Source organism: Natator depressus, chromosome 2, assembly GCF_965152275.1.
Source record: "Natator depressus isolate rNatDep1 chromosome 2, rNatDep2.hap1, whole genome shotgun sequence".
Classification (NCBI taxonomy): domain Eukaryota; kingdom Metazoa; phylum Chordata; order Testudines; family Cheloniidae; genus Natator; species Natator depressus.
Window position 1 is genome coordinate 77,692,219 of NC_134235.1, and position 18,869 is coordinate 77,711,087.

Consider the following 18,869-nt stretch of genomic DNA (forward strand, 5'->3'; position numbering starts at 1 on the left):
CACATTTCTTATTTACTAGATAATGACTAAATTTTTTACTCATGATTTATGCCAAGCTGTATTTGGTAGAAACTGAAATTCAATCAAAATGCACAAAAACAGCATTTTAATATTTTTTATTAGTTAAGTAAAAGTGCCTTAAATCTGCTGGATACAGAAGGGGGAAAGTGTTTATCAAAACATATTTTGTGTTTAAAACTGATGTATTAAATAAAGTAAACTGATTTGTTTCTGGTCACCATGTCCTTCAAGATTTTAGAACTAGTAGATCTCATCCTCTCATATCTAGTTTTTTATTCATAGATTAGAAAAGGAAAACAAACTTTCCTGCTTTCTCAGCTCTAAACTGCTTTCTGAACTTTAAATGAATTATTAAACTGAAGTAGTTGAATAAACTGAAATGAAGAAAATATTCTCTCTGTGCCTGCAGAAGAGGCTACTGCTGGCACAGGCTTGTTGAGCATTTTGGCAAATTCTAGTTTCTGGTGCTTAGCTTCTACCAGTTCAGTGGTTTGACTTTCTTTGAAAATTTTGCCAGCAAACGTGTTCTGTTCAATATTTTTTTATTTAATTTGTGATTTTAATAGCTTATTGCCATAATTTCAAATGTAATTTTAAATTAGTTAGTTTTAAAAAGAAAAATGTATTTTCTTTAAATTAAAAAATCCAATTTAAATTAGCAAAACTGATTTTAAATTAAAAATATATTTTTTTAAAATATCATTTGTTTTTATTCCTGTTATGCAATCTTTCTTGAAAGAGAAAGAAGCAAAATTCATTCAGTAAGTTATCTGTTACAAATTATTCACTCAACTGTAATAACAATGATTACCTCAGCCTAGGGCATTTCCTGCAGAACTTTAAATGACCATCTAAGGTTAATGGTCCTCTGTTTTTCTTCAAGTTGTCATCTCTCCAAGCTGATCAGAAAGAGCAGGTTAAATTTGAATCCTAGCCTGAATATAGTGTATGTCACTGAGATATTTGCTACTTATTCTATACTGGTATGTGATTCATTTTAAAGTCAGTTTATTGCTCTTTGTATAATTTTGAAATGGAATAGATTTTAAATGTGGGTTATGATCATGAAATGCTTACACTGTTTGTCTTATTTTATTACCTAGAGAAACAAGGTAAATTGGTTAGTCTCTAAGGTGCCACAAGTACTCCTTTTCTTTTTAAGGTGAATGAGGAAATTTATTCTATTGGACCAACTTCTGTTGGTGAAGACACGCACTTTTGAGCTTATGCAGACCTTTTCTTTATTGGACCAGCAGACGTTAGTCCAATTAAAGAGAGTACCTCACGCACCTTGTCTCTTTAATATCTTGGAACGAACACGTCTAAAACAACACTGCATACAACAATGGAAGTTATTTGAGATCTAATAGTTAGGGATGGGGGAGGGAGGGGATGGTTGTTCCTGCTATTACTGTTTTAGTATGAAAACAGTCTCTGTAGTTTACATGTGGTGACTGTATATTCCAAATGGAAAAAGAGATTTTGGCCAGATGTACAGAGTTTTTGTTCCAATTTAACTTTATTGATTTAGAAACCAATATTGTTTCAATTGGTGTCACCTCCTGGTATGACAGTTATAACTGGTATAAAGGTGCTTATACCTGTATAGCTTATACATACCTTTTTTATACCAGTATAACTTCCACATTAGGAGCTTGCACTGACTTAGCTAGATCAGCTTTAAACCAATATAAATAAATCGGTACAAAAATTTGTGTGGAGATGAGCCTTTATTTCATTAAGAAAATGAAAAGGTAGAATTTGCAGAATACAGCAAATTGCAACAGGGCTCTAAAATTGTGGGATACTAAATCAAGCAAAGCCCCGATTTCCTCCCTGAAAACTGTCCATGTAACATTTCAGACTTATGCAATATTTGATGCAGCTCTGTTCACAAAAGTGACCTTAGGTGAGTTTTAGTGACTAAATGTACGGATATGCGCACTCACTCTTTCTCTTTGAAAAAAATTCTAAAACAGCATGAGGGATTTAGCTCAAACCTTACACCCCACTTCCCCTCTCCCATCAAAAAAATATTTTCCTTAGACACCAAACCTAGAAAATTTCAGACCTAAAGGTTAATGTTGCGGGAAGATTAAGCACATGAGATTTGGGAGAAGGGGATGTTATAAAGGTGAACAAAAGTGCCCGTAGCTTGCTCTAAAGTTAATAGGCACCTGCTACAATCACATTAAATTTCTACTATGAAATCTCCTCACCCACTATTTGTATAATTTATTTAATTGCACATGGTTTAACAAAAGTGTCTTGAAGTTCCAATTTCTGTTATGTAGCTCTCCCTAGTAAGCAGTAGCATTCCTTAAAGGCCAGAATCTGGAGCCCTTACACTGAGTAGTAGTTACATGCAAAAACAGTCCTACTGAAGTCAAGGAGCTACTATTGTGAAGCCATTGAACTGCTCATGTGAATGTTGGTGGTTAATGGCTAAAATGTGGTTTGTAATTTGACCTTGATGTTCGCCTCTTTTCCTCTCCAGAATTGGAAGGCTTTTTGATGGCACGGAGCCTATTGTTTTGGACAGTCTCAAGCAGCACTATTTCATTGACAGAGATGGGCAAATGTTCAGATATATCTTGAATTTTCTACGAACATCAAAACTCCTAATTCCTGATGATTTCAAGGTGAGATTTTAAGTGACTTAAGTGTGTTTGAAATTATTCTGCAAATGTCTCTATTCCTCAGAGTGGGAGTGTAATTAGACTACATTTGGGAGTGTAATTAAAATAGTCTACGAAGCAGGAGTGGGTTTTGGAGCATCTGACAATGCTTTTAGTCACTTGGCAGAAGTAAGCTTTGTCTCACTAAAGTGACATCCGTTGGCCTTTTCTTGAATGGTATTAATGCTAAGTTTTGCCTTCCTGACCATAACATAGTATAGCTTATGCATTAAACTATATGACCTCTGCAGAGGGTTCCCCATCAATTCTCCTTCTTCAATTAAAAGGACTCTGTCCTGTGATCACAGGTTGACACTGGAAGAATGATGTGTGAGTCCTGACGGCCAAAAGTAAATAACGTTAAAATGTGTATAATGGTTGAACTGCAGAGTTTCATTTTCCCTTAACCTCTGAGAGACACACATGTGACTCGTTCTTAGCATCTTTGCTGAGAAATCAAGGGTGAGTTCTTGCAACCCCATTATCTAAGCCAGATATTTATCAGTCTGGTCTAAGCTTTTTTTTTTTTTTTTTTTTCGAGAGAGTTCTTTTAATGAAAATTGTGAAAATCTTAGAACTTCCTGTGTGGGGGGAGGGTCATCAGTGAAATGCAAACTAGAGGCCACAGATCGGCTCAGAAGGGATCTTTATCATCCTTTCTCCCTGTGAATGTACATCTGAGTATGCAGTGTGTTCCGCCATTAGCTTACATAAGGAGGCATGACATTAGGATGGGATAGGAAAGATGACATGGAAGGCAGTTTAGAATGTTGTATAACTTTTTGTTCATCTTTAAATGCATGTAAGATGTTGAGCTCTTTTGAAAATCTGGCCCTAATTGTTTAAGTAGCAGGAAAATTAATTTGCCTGACTGGTGAACTGAACATTAGTTTCAGTTTAAGAGCTGTATTGCAGGAACCTTTTGAATAATCTCTGATATCAGCACGCTTATCCTTTTTTATACATATCTAGTATAGACCCACCTAAGTAACATAGGTATCTAAAGGCTGCCTTCTTCATAACATTAATAGTGCACTCTTGCAGAGTAGTTTAATACATAATTATATTATAACTCTGCTGAAAATGAAAAAAAAAAACCGCTCTTGACAGCACGTTCACTGTGGTGTTCAGCAGGTCCCTTCTAGTCACGTTTTGAGTCTTCTACAAAGACGCATGTTTAAAGCAAATAGCTCTCCCTCTTCAGGACAGATGCTTGGGTTAGTTGATGACTCTCATTTAATTATAAATGCAGATGGACAATTATCCATTTATCATGTGCCTATTAAGCATTGTCTGTTGCTCAATCTCAGTGCAATATTGACCTTGTTACTACTGCTCCTTTGTTGTCATTACATTCCTCTACCTTCCCTGATTCTCACATTGGTTTTCTTCACCCAGACACTTTTTCCCAAATACATGCTTTAAACTTAAAAAAAAAAAAAAAATACAGCAACAACAAAATAGAAATGTAAAATTTGGAAGCCAGCAAACCTAAGAGCATCAGGTCTATTTGCTATGCTTCAAAATGCATTTTCTGTTATGTTTGAGGCAACATAGCAAAAACAATACTGTTGACAAAATGGGATATATTCAAAATATTTAACTTTTAAACTGCAGTAATATATGCAAAGCACTATGCAAATATCTGAATCATTTTACTTTTAAAAACGTTGCCGTCTTCCTCATTTACATGCTTATACCTGTGCCTGCTAGTATTGCTGTAAGACATGATGGATCCTAATGATGGATTTTCTGAATCCTGATTTAGTTCTGTTCCATCTGTTCAGTGAGGTTGTCATTTTATGACATCACTATGGGGATAAAAATTTAGAGAAAGGTGGATTGCGACAATCTGATGTACTCCATAATACACACTTTTTAAAAAAAAAAAGGCGGTAAAAACATTTTTCTACGTATTATTTCAGTCAGTAGATTTTAAGAGACCGTTTTTGCTTGTTCCTTAACTGTGCATATAGTAACTATGAAACGTGTAGAAGTGGTTTCAACTCTCGAGCTATCCTAGCCTCTTTGCCAGAATAACCATACAAATAAGCAGTTACTGTATATTCACAATGCATCTTATTTAGTTGTGCACAGTAAAATATATATCTTTCAGGACTACAGTTTGCTATATGAAGAGGCAAAGTATTTTCAGCTCCAGCCCATGCTAGGTGAAATGGAAAGATGGAAACAAGATCGGGAGACTGGCCGTTTTTCAAGGTCCTGTGAGTGCTTGGTGGTGCGTGTTGCCCCAGATCTTGGAGAGAGGATTACGCTGAGTGGCGATAAATCTTTGATAGAAGAAGTTTTTCCAGAAATTGGCGACGTGATGTGTAATTCCGTCAATGCTGGCTGGAATCACGACTCCACCCATGTCATCAGGTTTCCATTGAATGGATACTGTCACCTCAACTCAGTTCAGGTACGAAGTCATGAGTGTATCATTTTAAAAGTAGACCAATGATTGATTTTGTGCCAATGGACTGACTCTCTTTACCTTAACTCCAGAAGGTTTCAGTGGGCAAAAGCAACTGGAGACTTTGAGGTGGCTAGTAGGAATAGGTTTAGTTCCACAAGTTAGGGCTGACTTCCTTAACTTATTTCACATGTATATTTCCTAAACATCCTTGCAAAAGAACAAACATTGCTGAAACAAATTACTTTGAAAACCATGCAACTTCCCCAGTGTTAGTCAAGTGTTTTGTGTTTGATCAGGAGCACCCTGGTGCATGTGTTGTGTTGCCATTTATGTTTCGTGTTGGATGTGAGATCTATTCTTTCTTCCTGTTCTATGAGGAAACATCAGTGAGGACATGTCTGCTTCTGACAAAGTGGGGCATATTTATTTCAGGGTCCATGGAAACATGCTGATTTCTTCCTGTTGTTCTTGGATATTTTTTCCATTTTATTATGAAATAATGAGAAGCAATAATACATAAAGTGAGTCGCCTTGGTGTAAAATAAATCTGTCATGAAATGGCCGAGGAACCCTGGGAGATAAATGTTAGCAAATCTAGAGTAAGTTTGTAATAAACTAGTCACTTGCAGTGTTCTCTCCCTCATCCCCTGGATTGGTGACAGTAAGGAATTTTCTTCTTTTAGCAACTGCACCATATTCAACAAGTGTTTGTAGGTAAAGTATCTTTCAGTTCTGGAATTTTCATCAATACTTTTGTTGTTGTTTTTATTTAGATGCACCTGTGCAATGATTTACACAGAAATACTTGTATCTGCAAAAAATTCTAAATTAGACCTACACACTTTCCTCTCCCACTCACCCATCACTATGCTACATATGTAACACTCAGTGACCAGGTCAGATGAGGTCAGTTCTGTTAAAGACAGACTAGGAATAATTTTTCAGAAGTAATTCTTCTTCTTTAAGTATATGTCCCTATGGGTGCTCCACTGTAAGATGTGCGTGCGCCCATGCACTTTCAACCAGAGATTTGAATCAGCAATGTTCTATGGCTCCATGCCTGCACACTACACAATCTTGTGCTCCAGAATAATGGTATATAGGGAGGAGCTGACCCACCACCACTCCAGTTCCTTCCAAAATGCCGGCCACTTGAGTTGGAACAACTGAGGTGTCCACTGCTTCCTGGAAGCTATTTCTGTTGTTTTATTTACTCAGTATTTGTTTTGGTTTTGTTTCAATATTTGCTTTCCTTTTTTAATTTTGCATAAATTTGTGTTTTATTTGTGACTGCCTCCACCCTGGGTTCCTTGGCACTGATTCCTTGGCCTTCCTCATTGGCTTAACTTCTGGGGTATGCCAGTGGCTCCAGGAGTCAAATCCTGCCAGACCTACAATAGAATTTTCACCAGACTGACAGGCATTCTAACTGTCTCTGGTGTCTCAAAAACTCTCACATCCCATCTAAGTGCAAAGATGCACAGGAATTAAAAGCATGTTTCACAAAGAAAGGAAGGTAAGATTGAAGCTTATCCTCATGGCACACTCCTTAAGGTCTGTGGGGTCCGAGTCCTTCCTCGACTCCCCGCAATGCTTCGGGAGTGACTGAGGTTGCTTCAGAGATGAAGCACCCTAAGAAAAGAGAGCCTTTCTTCTGAGAGAACCTCCAGAAAAAGGGGTAAGTCACCTCCTTAGAATGGATCCCAGGGAGACCTCATGTCCCATAATGAATACCTGCAAGGCTCGAACAGACATTGGCACCGAGGTCTCGGTACCACCTAAGCAGAGGTCCTGTTCAGATTAGCCTACCAGCAAACAGCACTGATAAGCACTTTCCCCAGCGCCATCTTGATATCGGGACTCCTCTAAATCCAAAGACTCAAGAAAATCTGAGATGCTGGTACTAAAGGCTTCCAAGAAGTCAGATAGAGTCCTTTCAAGCCTCTGCTCCCTCTCCAGTACCATTAACTTTGGGTGGCATGCACTTGGAGCATAGAGCTAACATTTCAGTGGCCACTCTACCACCGACGTCAACAGCCCCCACTTCTCTTCAGCAGCTAGAGCTTCGGTACCACTCCCAGTTCCAACTGCCCATTGCCATAGGCCTCTGGCACCCTTAGCAATTCTTCTTGCAGGAGGATCTGCTCATCTCAGAGGAACTGAAGTCTCTACCGCTTAAGGGGCACTGAGAGAAGTTACCTGCCAATACAGATATGTCCACTAGTTATCTCCTTCTTTCATCTCACACTAGGAGCCGGGCTCCCAGTATTCACCCATCCTCCAGTGCCTTCATAGCCCCCAGCACGGTCTCTGGCAACAACACCATGAGCTTCGGTTTTGGACATGGGACGCTACCTCAGACTCTGAAACGTCTGGGCAGGGCTCTTCCTTACTGTACCATCTTACACTGCTTGAGGTGTACCCTAGCGAGAAATCACCAGAACCCAGAAGGCACTCTGGGCATTTTGAACACGAATATTCCTGGGGACTCTCCCCTTACCCACCTTATTGGAATCCCTGGATGTCTTAAGGGCACCAATTCTGTAGGGTTCCTGTCTGGAAAAAGCCATGTTTTGGATTCCCACAGGGGCTGCAACAACCTTTGGCATGGCAGCAATAGTCCCTTGTACCATATTTCTCATAAATATTGGAGGGCATTCAGGAGCTACTTGCAGAAGAGGAGCTACTTCCTCACACAAGTCCTTCTCCTCCCCCCTGACAGTGTGGCGATGCTGCCGCCGCCACCACCCTCCTGTGCAGAAAATTTGATGGTATTCCAGGACCTAATGACACAACCTGCAAAATCTGTTCAAATCTCCTCAGAGGAGGTACAAGTATCTCAGCCCTCTCTGGATATTCTATGTGTCCCCCATCCCCCACCCCCAAGTAAGATAACTCTGCCTATTAATGAGGTGCTCTTGTCTCTAGCCTGGCAGATCCCTGCCACTCTTGCACATACCTTCAAATGGACAGACAAAAAATATTACGTATGAAAGGGCTGGAGTATTTCTTCCCTCACCCCACCCCTCAGCTCGGTTGTGGTGGACGCAGCCAATAAGAAAAACCACCAAACTCACTCAAGATTAACACCCTCTGAAAAAGAGGCTCAATACCTAGACCTCCCCAGCAGGAAGAGTCACTCGTCCGCTGCTCTTCAATTTTAAGTAACAAATTGTCATGCCCTGATGCCAAAATATGATTTCATAGAATCATAGACTATCAGGGTTGGAAGGGGCTTCAGGAGGTCATCTAGTCCAACCCCCTGCTCAAAGCAGGACCAATCCCCAACTAAATCATCCCAGCCAGGGCTTTGTCAAGCCTGACCTTAAAAACCTCAAAGGAAGGAGATTCCACCACCTCCCTAGGTAACGCATTCCAGTGCTTCACCACCCTCCTAATGAAAGTTTTTCCTAATATCCAGCCTAAACCTCCCCCACTGCAACTTGAGACTATTACTCCTCATTCTGTCATCTGCTACCACTGAAAGAGGTCTAGATCCATCGTCTTTGGAATCCCCTTTCAGGTAGTTGAAAGCAGCTATCAAATCCCTCCCCACCCCATTCTTCTCTTCCGCAAACTAAACAATTCCAGTTCCCTCAGCCTCTCCTCATAAGTCATGTGTTCCAGTCCCCTAATCATTTTCGTTGCCCTCTGCTGAACTCTTTCCAATTTTTTCACATCCTTCTTGTAGTGTGGGGCCCAAAACTGGACACAGTACTCCAGATGAGGCCTCACCAATGTCGAATAGAGGGGAACGATCACGTCCCTTGATCTGCTGGCAGTGCCCCTACTTATACAGCCCAAATGCCATTGGCCTTCTTGGCAACAAGGGCACACTGTTGACTCATATCCAGCTTCTCATCCACTGGAACCCCTAAAATTAAAATAGGTCCTTTTCTGCAGAACTGCTGCCTAGCCATTCGGTCCCTAGTCTGTAGCAGTGCATGGCATTCTTCCGTCCTAAGTGCAGGACTCTGCACTTGTCCTTGTTGAACCTCATCAGATTTCTTTTGGCCCAATCCTCTAATTTGTCTAGGTCCCTCTTATTCTATCCCTACCTTCCAGTGTATCTACCACTCCTCCCAGTTTAGTGTCGTCTGCAAACTTGCTGAGGGTGCAACCCACTCCATCCTCCAGATCATTAAGGAAGATATTGAACAAAACCGACCCTTGGGGCACTCCGCTTGATACCGGCTGCCAACTAGACATGGAGCCATTGATCACTACCCATTTGAGCCCGACAATCTAGCCAGCTTTCTATCCACCTTTATAGTCCATTCATCCAGCCCATACTTTTTTAACTTGCTGGCAAGAATACTGTGGGAGACAGTGTCAAAAGCTTTGCTAAAGTCAAGGAACAACACGTCCACTGCTTTCCCCTCATCCACAGAGCCAGTTATCTCGTCATAGAAGGCAATTAGATTAGTCAGGCATGACTTGCCCTTGGTGAATCCATGCTGACTGTTCCTGATCACTTTCCTCTCCTCCAAGTGCTTCAGAATTGATTCCTTGAGGACCTGCTCCATGATTTTTCCGGGGACTGAGGTGAGGCTGACTGGCCTGTAGTTCCCTGGATCCTCCTCCTTCCCTTTTTTAAATATGGGCCCTACATTAGCCTTTTCCAGTCATCCGGGACCTCTCCCGATCGCCATGAGCTTTCAAAGGTAATGGCCAATGGCTCTGCAATCACATCCGCCAACTCCTTTAGCACTCTCGGATGCAGCGCATCCAGCCCCATGGACTTGTGCTCATCCAGCTTTTCTAAATAGTCCCAAACCACTTCTTTCTCCACGGTGAGGGCTGGTCGCCTCCTTCCCATGCTGTGCTGCCCAGTGCAGGAGTCAAGGAGTTGAGCTTGTTCGTGAAGACAGAAGCAAAAAAAGCATTGAGTACGTTTAGCTTTTTCCACATCCTCTGTCACTAGGTTGCCTCCCTCATTCAGTAAGGGGCCCACACTTTCCTTGACTTTCTTCTTGTTGCTAACATACCTGAAGAAACCCTTCTTGTTACTCTTAACATCTCTTGCTAGCTGCAACTCCAAGTGTGATTTGGCCTTCCTGATTTCACTCCTGCATGCCTGAGCAATATTTTTATACTCCTCTCTGGTCATTTGTCCAATCTTCCACTTCTTGTAAGCTTCTTTTTTGTGTTTAAGATTAGCAAGGATTTCACTGTTAAGCCAAGCTGGTCGCCTGCCATATTTACTATTCTTTCTACACATCGGGATGGTTTGTCCCTGTAACCTCAATAAGGATTCTTTAAAATACAGCCATCTCTCCTGGACTCCTTTCCCCCTCATGTTTTTTCTCCCAGGGGATCCTGCCCATCAGTTCCCTGAGGGAGTCAAAGTCTGCTTTTCTGAAGTCCAGGGTCCATATTCTGCTGCTCTCCTTCCTTCCTTGTGTCAGGATCCTGAACTCGACCATCTCCTGGTTACTGCCTCCCAGGTTCCCCTCCACTTTTGCTTCCCCTAGTAATTCTTCCCAGTTTGTGAGCAACAGATCAAGAAGAGCTCTGTCCCTAGTTGGTTCGTCCAGCACTTGCACCAGGAAATTGTCCCCTATACCTCCCAAAAACTTCCTGGATTGTCTGTGCGCTGCTGTATTGTTCTCCCAGCAGATATCAGGGTGATTGAAGTCTCCCATGAAAACCATGGCCTGTGATCTAGTAACTTCCGTTAGGTGCTGGAAGAAAGCCTCGTCCACCTCATCCCCCCGGTCCGGTGGTCTATAGCAGGCTCCCACCACGACATCACCCTTGTTGCTCACACTTCTAAACTTATTCCAGAGACTCTCAGGTTTTTCTGCAATTTCATACTGGAGCATACTTCAACAACTGTTCAAAATTTACTCATTTTATTGATCACTTGCCACAGGACAAGAGGGAGCAGTAACAAGCCCTCATTTCCAAAGCCCACTAATCACCAGAGTTTCCTTGCAGGCTGCCCTCAATGCTGCTGACATAGCCTCATGATCTCTGTCCACTGTTGTGGTGACTGATAAGCATCCTGGCTCCAGTCTTCCAACCTTTCTAGGGAGATACAAAACATGGTGAAAGACCTCTTCTTAGAAGGGCATAAGCTGTTCAGTGGTGATACTGTTGCCTCCCGCCACTCCTTCAAGGATCCAAGGGCAACCTTAAGGTCACTTGGCATTTATATACGTGACAGGACAACGATTCCAACCATTCCAGTACTAACCCTATCACACCTATAAGGTCCAAACCTCATAAGAGAGAACCAGCCCTGACAGCAACCCCCCCTACCTGGGCTTCCTTCTAAATAACTATTTTGACAGCTGGGTCAGGGGCCATGAGCAATCCCCTCTGGATCCACTCTGTGAACCCAACTTCCATCCTCCCTTTAGGAACCGCCTATCCCAATTTCTACCTACTTGACAATTTATCACCATAGACAAGTGGATTCTGAAGGTGGTTTGGATGGGATATTCTATTCATTTCCATTCTGTCCCCCCTTCCACTCCTTTTTCAGGAACCCATCTCAGCCTGTCCTGCATCTGGGAGTAATAGAGCCGGTTACCCTAGAATTTGTGGGAGAAGGTTTTTATTCCAAATATTTCCTGGTTTCCAAAAGAAATGGCAGCTGGAGGACAATTGAAGACCTCAGGAAACTGAACTCCTACATTCTTTTCCAGCACTTGAGGGTGGTGACTCTGGCTACCATAATCCCATCCTTGAATCTGGGGGGTTGGTTTATTACCCTTGACGTTCAAGACATGTATTTTCACATTGCTATGCACCCTTCCCAAAAACGCTTTCTACATTACATCGTCAGCTCAGAACACTATCAATACCATGTCCTTCCCTTCTAACTCTCCATGGCCCCATGGGTCTTCATGAAGATTCTCTCAGTACTATTGGCTTCCCAAGGGGGTGTTCAGCTCTGGAGGTCGTGCTTCACCTCCCACCCTCCTTCCCTTCATCTGCAGAGTCTCCGACTCTGTAATTGAAAAGGAACCGTAGCAGCAGTGGGTTCAATCCTCCCTATATACCTTCACTCTGGAGCACAAGGACGCGGACACTGTCGATTCAAATCTCTGATTGGTAGCGTATGGGCCCGCACATTCTATGGTGGAGCACCCGTAGGGACAAAACAAAGTGAAGGACTCAAGTTACTGGAAGGTAAGTAACCTCTCTCTTTTTTTTTTTTTTTAAATGCATTAGAAAGTTGGGGGGGGGGAATGCAATGGTATCTAAAGGAAATCTACTAATTAAGACATTCTAGCAGAGTCTGTTAGCAGAGCTGTGCATTCTTTGTTCTTCACCTGGATCACAGTTTAGCTACTGCAAGTTGATCATCCTTCACCAGCAGTAGCAGTCTTGGTTTTTTGTTGTTTGTTTTACATTTATTTTCTCTCTTTGCAGGTACTTGAGAGGTTGCAGCAAAGAGGCTTTGAGATTGTTGGCTCATGTGGAGGAGGGGTGGACTCTTCCCAATTCAGTGAATACGTACTGAGGCGAGAACTCAGAAGGACATCTCGTGCACCCTCCGTCATTCGAATAAAGCAAGAGCCTCTGGACTAAATGGACATGTTTCTTTATGCAAAAAAGGGACGTTACATGTGCAGTTTGGACACCAAACAAGTCCTGGAACTAAAATTGAATAAAGACGCCTTTGTATGAAATATAGAGACCACACCTGAATTAATATGGGAGCATTTTGAATCGTAATAATAATAACCTCAAGGTGTAATTATATGTCAAAAGATAGGAAATGCAAACAAAGGAAGGGGGGGGGGAATGGAAGGTAGGGTTGGTGCTGTGATAGCCATTAAGTGTCCTAGGCCTTCTTTAGGCCCACTTAACGGTAAACAAGCCATTATCATCAGAGGGGAGACAGAGTTCTCCTATACATTTTCCATTACCAGAGTCCATCCACTTTCCCATGTGTATGTCTTGATTCAAGTTTATTTGCATATGGAGGTTTATGTCGGTGTCTTTTTAGAGGTAACCAGGCAGGAGGACTTCAGGAAACATCCATCCATTGCAGTGAAAGATAGTTGACTGAGATTTTAAACATAGTCTGTACAGATGTCAAACACTTTTGTCTGCCCTCACAGATGTGAAAAGTTACTTTTTTTGTTTTAAATGAGTTGAGTTTTTTGTTTTTGCAATGGGACCAGAATTAATACTTGGTAGAGTTGCTCTAGTTTGAATCAGCTGCTTTCCTACAATTTTTTAAATTGTATAATGATAGGATACAATAAACTCTGTTTAAAATAATGAGGGTGTGGATTAAACCAACAAAAGCAAAAGAAATTTAATTAAAATAATCAGTCAGTAGCTCACTCTGTTATGCTTCCCCTAGTCCTATTCGGGTTGCAGAATAGCAAGTTATCTTGCATACAGAGAGCAAACTGCAATTCCCATGCCGGGTAGAGTGAGTTACAGGAAATAGATGCTCTCATTGGCCTATATTAGAAAACCTGTCTGGTGTACCCTATATTGCTGGTTTACATTCAACACTAGTTTTTTAAGCTTTGTCTGAGTTTGAAAAGAGGTTATTGTGGTGATGGGACCATTTTCAATACTGGTAAAACTTAAAATAATAATAATAAAAGTTTTTGGCCCAGAGAAATCAGTCATGAAAATAATGCCAGGTAAATGTTCTGAAACCTATAACTAATAATAGTCACATCATTCCTTTTTAAACATGGAGTTGGCAGCTGTAACTCTGAATTACCTTGATGACTGTAAGTCAGAATGTTTGTTTTTAATGTTGTTAATTTCCCTCGTTTAGGGCTAATAAGCTTCTGCCTGGAAGTGAGACCCTTTGACTACACCATTGACCTTATTATTCTTATTACTAGGCAGTAACTTTGTACACAGTTATCCTGCAAGTTATTCTTATTGTGCAACATCTCATTGAAATCAATTGTGCACGTGCCCAGTTGATGTCAGTTAGACTTTGCAAAGTAAACATAATGCGTAAATGACACTACTGCACAAACTGTTCATGGGTTGATGATTTTATCACATAAGAGGCACCAGCAACCACATTATCTTTCATCCAAAATATTTCTTTATGCAATATTACACTATATATGACTGTGTATTACTGTGGAAAATCCTACTGAATCAATGGTGCAGGCATTCCATTCATTTCAGTGAGACCTTGCTATTTATTTAAAAAAACATTGTGAAAAGTAAATACTCCATGTAACAAGGTTTTTAATATAGTTCTGATAACTGAAAAAAGTAAACCATTTTTTCTGGTTTTTATTAACATTTAGGAGAGGGAGGGATATTTAATATCATCTTGGCAGTGCATCCCATTGTGATTTGAAATGAGCAGGTTATGGAACCGGGGTGGGGGGGGAGAGGAACTCCAGAAATCTTAGTTGGGAAGACAGTTATAGGGTTTTAGTTTCCTGCTGATCTGTAGGTATACACTTATGAAAAGCTGAAATAGCTGCAAAACAATGCTTGTTTTTGAGTAATAGTAAGTATTCCTTTTACAAAATAAATAAATGCTTGTACTTCCCCCCCCAAGTTGGTTGTTAGTTTGCACAGAGGTGGGAAAGGAAACAGCTGAATCCATGGGAAATAAATATTGTAACCAATCTTTAAACTGAACATAATTGGAGATGGTCGAATAACAGTTGTGACTAAAAAACAAGAACCCACAGCCCAGGGATTGATATTTGCATTGGTGCAAAGTAGTCTGAAATGGTTGCAACTGAATCTGAAAAACTTGAATATACACTATGGAAACTCTGCCAGGCTGTTTGAGTGTAGTGTAGCTACTGGGACCTCGACTTATTACAATGCACCTGTCTGTCCTCTGGTCTGTGTAAGCACAGAGATCATTGGGGTGGATGGGAAACAGGCATCAAAAGAATTCACTTTATCTTTCCTCTTAAATTCTACCACAAAACATTTTTGTTGCTGTTTTTTCAAGTTTCTGGGTTTTGTTCAGATGGCAGTTTTGTGGCTCTTTATACAACATACCTGTTCAGCTCCCTGAAGCCGGAGAAACTTCCTGTTCTTTCCAAATCCCTGAATGGCCAGATATGCTTTCACTGAATGTTCATTCATTAGGAATTGAGTCATAAATCATTCGGAGACCCTGAATGTAAATGTCACTGCAATTATGTTGTAGTTATGGAGTAAGAGGTCACAGACAAAGTAATGACTAATGAAAAGTAATGAGATGCAGGAATAAACAAAACATAGATTTTTAGAGAGGAAACAGATTAGTTTTGTGCACATGAAGGTCACGCTTGTAACAATGTGTCTTTAAAATGTTGCTTAGAAAATCTGATCAGTAGACACATGAGCAAAATATCCAGTAAGAGAAACAGAAAGGATGAGTATAAGGACAGCTCATTTCTGGAGGCTAATAATTTTTACTTGCACAATAGTTTTATTTATCTATTTTTTTAGTATAACTGTATTTTATGCCATCAGTGGGTGTTTTATTTAGCTATACCAAGTGGAAAAATGGCAATGAATGCCAGCTTCCAACTCTACACGTCTGGCAGGTTGATTAAGCAACTATCAAAAGGACTGCTGTGCATGTACTCTGAAAATGCCACGTGACACACCCTTCCTTGAAATAAAATTTTGGAGGAGGAAAAACTCTGACTTCCAAAGAACTGTGATAGCATTGTTGCTTTTTGAAAAGTTAACACTGATTTTTTACAAGTAGCTCTCAAAGGTTTCGCTTCTGAAATCCAGTACTGTTCTTTCCCAAATTCAACCTTAATATACACTAGGTAATGCAAGTCTTTATATATAGTGACTCTTGAAACTCCCAGATCTGATGAGTCCCTAAACTGAACTAATCAATCCTCTCTCCCTTTGATCAGGTGGGAAAAAAATTAAGTCCCTATTTTAGTCACATTTGTAGAATTGCTACATACCAAAAAGTACTTGGTAATTCTTTTCCCCCCTCCTCTTATAACAGGAGCTTTGCCCAGTTCCATTCTGCAGTTTCTTTTCCCAATTCATTGCCATGAATCTAGGAGAAAGCTGAATTGTGTCTTTTAAACTGCACTGGTCACCAGGCTCATATTTTCAATTGTTGGCTAGCAGGGGCATGAGTAATTGGGAAGCAATTTTGGGGGGAGGAAGGGAGGGCTGTATCACACTGAAATTTGACTAAGTTGGTCATGCTGCACAGTGAAGTTAATCCACAGGATGAAAAGTCATATGACTGAAGATGTAACAAAAGCCAGCAGGGACGTCAGTGGAGCCTGACTCTGGCTACAGAGGACCATCTGAAGGTACAGAAGTTGAGCAAGCTATTCAATTATTCTTGCTCCCATTATTATGCTAAACGTGAGCTGATTTTTAATTTACAAAGAAATAACTTGTTCGTGGACCCTGAATATTTTCCATAGACCTTTTCAGATTGGTTCATACTTTAATTATAAGGTTTTGCATTCCCATGAGTGAATTATCAAATACACTTTCTCTTTAAAGTCCACATTTTTTTAAAAGATAACTTGGAATTCTATTGACCAGTGTTTATTTTTTAGAGAAATAAAACAATTTACTTGAATCTGTCACTTCTTTACTGAGAAATTCTATATTATGAATCATTTCTAGTGGACAACTGGGATTTGAATGCAGGCATTCTTGTTGCCTGTGGTTTATTTACAGTGGAAATGAAACCAAGAAACCCTCAGGGCCTTTAGACCAGTTGATTTTTCTCAGACTTCAGTTTGAATGGTTTATTATTTCTTGAGGGGCTGCAGGGATCACCAGCACCAAAATCAATACTTTGCATTAAGTCTCTGTGTTGTCTTTGGCTATTACCTCACCGAGCTGGTTATTCAAGCCCCCAGAAATAAACTGAGTATGTTGGATCAGATGTTCTGTATTTGAGATAGACGCTGTTGAAATCAAATCACCACCCCTCTTCCAACACAGATGCAAGATATATAGTTGAATTGATAGTACAAAAGTTTCCTCCCAACATTCTATAACTGTAACTTGAGCGAGAGCATTGTTTTCATATTAGCCAATGACTAACTTCAGTGTTTGATGGCATGTTAATATTAGCACTTGAAATTGTCCCTCTTTTGGATAAGACACTTGTTTGCAAAAGTAGAAATGTTCCGTGGGAGATGCTGGATACTTTTTGTTTTCTGTAAATATATATATTTTTATAACTTTCTTGGCCTGCAGTTTAATACATTATTGTGCCATATGTCCATGAAATAAACAAGAGAAATTATCAAAAGAAAATCTGAAGTTAGCTATTAAGAACCAGATTCTGCTCCCCATTGCTCACATTGAATAGTAGTTTACTCCTTAATTAATCTCGTTTGGATTTGATTAGACTATTTCATGGAGAAAGGCGCTACATAATGGGGGTAGGGGGTCAGAATCTGGGCCAAAATGATCAATTGCCCACAATCCTGTATTTTAAAATTAAAAAAAAACAACTTACATTTTAATATCAGATCAGAGTGAGAGAAACACACCTTGTCTCACAGCAAAGTTTAAACATTGCATTCTTGAGAGCTCCTCCTATTTTCCCATTAGTGTGAAAAATTTGCCCTGAAGTGACCAGCTCCTGTGTCTGTACGTGCAAGTCATGCTGAGCACTTGCTGAGCTACACTGGTCAGCTCTATTGCATTTTAAGAGTACAGCTTTGATTAGCTTTTGTGGATGGATGGTGGAGGAAAGAAAGAGATCCATGTGATTTGTCTCTGTACTCTGAGTTGGGACTGATAAATGAGTTCATCTATAACACCAAATAGTCTTTCTGTTTCTGTTCTACTATGTAGCTTGTCAGTATTTTTTTTCTGAGGAAAATATGTTATATTGGATGCCTGACCTTGCCTAGTCACCACTATTAAGCAGCCTGTAATTTATAGGTATGCAACATGTTAAGTACACACCTCAATTTGGGTGTCAACCTTTTTTTAATCTATACATAAAGTCTACATTGACACTCTAGCTTAATGTACTGTTAGTTGTATTTGTTCTGATTTTCCATTCTATTACATTCAAATTTATGGATTAGTGAGGATCAAATAAATTGATGTTTGATGCTTCAATTGATTTAATCCAGAAGAAATTACACTTGGTATACAAATCAGCACATGGGATGCTAGTTCGATCTGTAGCAGCTGTTTCACTAATCCTTACAATTTCCTAATAAATAACCTATTTCAGATTTGTATTTGGTGTCTTGCATTGAATACAGTTATTGCCAGATAAATGGTGAAATTGGTTGTGAATCTACTTGTCTTTTCCTCTATATTGTATTTGTTCTGCTTGGGTGTATTTGAGAAGTTCCATAGTAATACTTTACCTGCTCAGAAGATGGTACAAATCCTTAATTAAACATCTCAGCACCTGTGAGGGAGGTAAGTGCAAGCATGCTCCTCTTACAGATGGGAAAGCTGAATTATTAGAGAGTAATGATTTGTGCAAAGCTGCAAGCAAAGCGGTAGCAGTGCCAGGATTCACACTCAGGTGTTCTTGGCACTAATCCACCATGCCATTAACTGTCCTTTCATTTTCCTTCACAGTTACACTTGCAATAGAAAACCACTTGGGGAACATCGATATACTGTGATGTATTACTTTACGGTTTGCTCAAATATGGCATAGAAGCTTTATAGCCACTGCCTTTCAGTCTCAATTTTTAAAATTCCTGTGTTAATCTTGCATATTCTCTTGGATTTTTTTCTTGTTCCAGTTATAAAACAAAAAACTGACGTGTTTAAATAACCTCTGTTTGGTTCTTTATCTTCATCCTCTGGGCCAGTTC

The 18,869-nt window shown here is 40.2% G+C and overlaps 1 protein-coding gene across 3 annotated transcripts in view; it reads left to right on the forward strand.

The window, feature by feature from the left end:
* The window catches only part of KCTD1 (potassium channel tetramerization domain containing 1), a 145,776-nt gene extending 127,520 nt beyond the window's left edge, over positions 1 to 18,256 (forward strand). For all 3 annotated transcript variants that reach the window (XM_074944468.1, XM_074944469.1, XM_074944467.1), the window contains exons 3-5: positions 2,519 to 2,663; positions 4,816 to 5,121; positions 12,502 to 18,256. In XM_074944468.1, coding sequence (XP_074800569.1) covers positions 2,519 to 2,663; positions 4,816 to 5,121; positions 12,502 to 12,660 — 610 coding nt within the window. In that variant the 3' untranslated portion in view covers positions 12,661 to 18,256. The remainder of the gene's footprint in view (positions 1 to 2,518; positions 2,664 to 4,815; positions 5,122 to 12,501) is intronic.
* Positions 18,257 to 18,869: the final 613 nt, after the last annotated feature.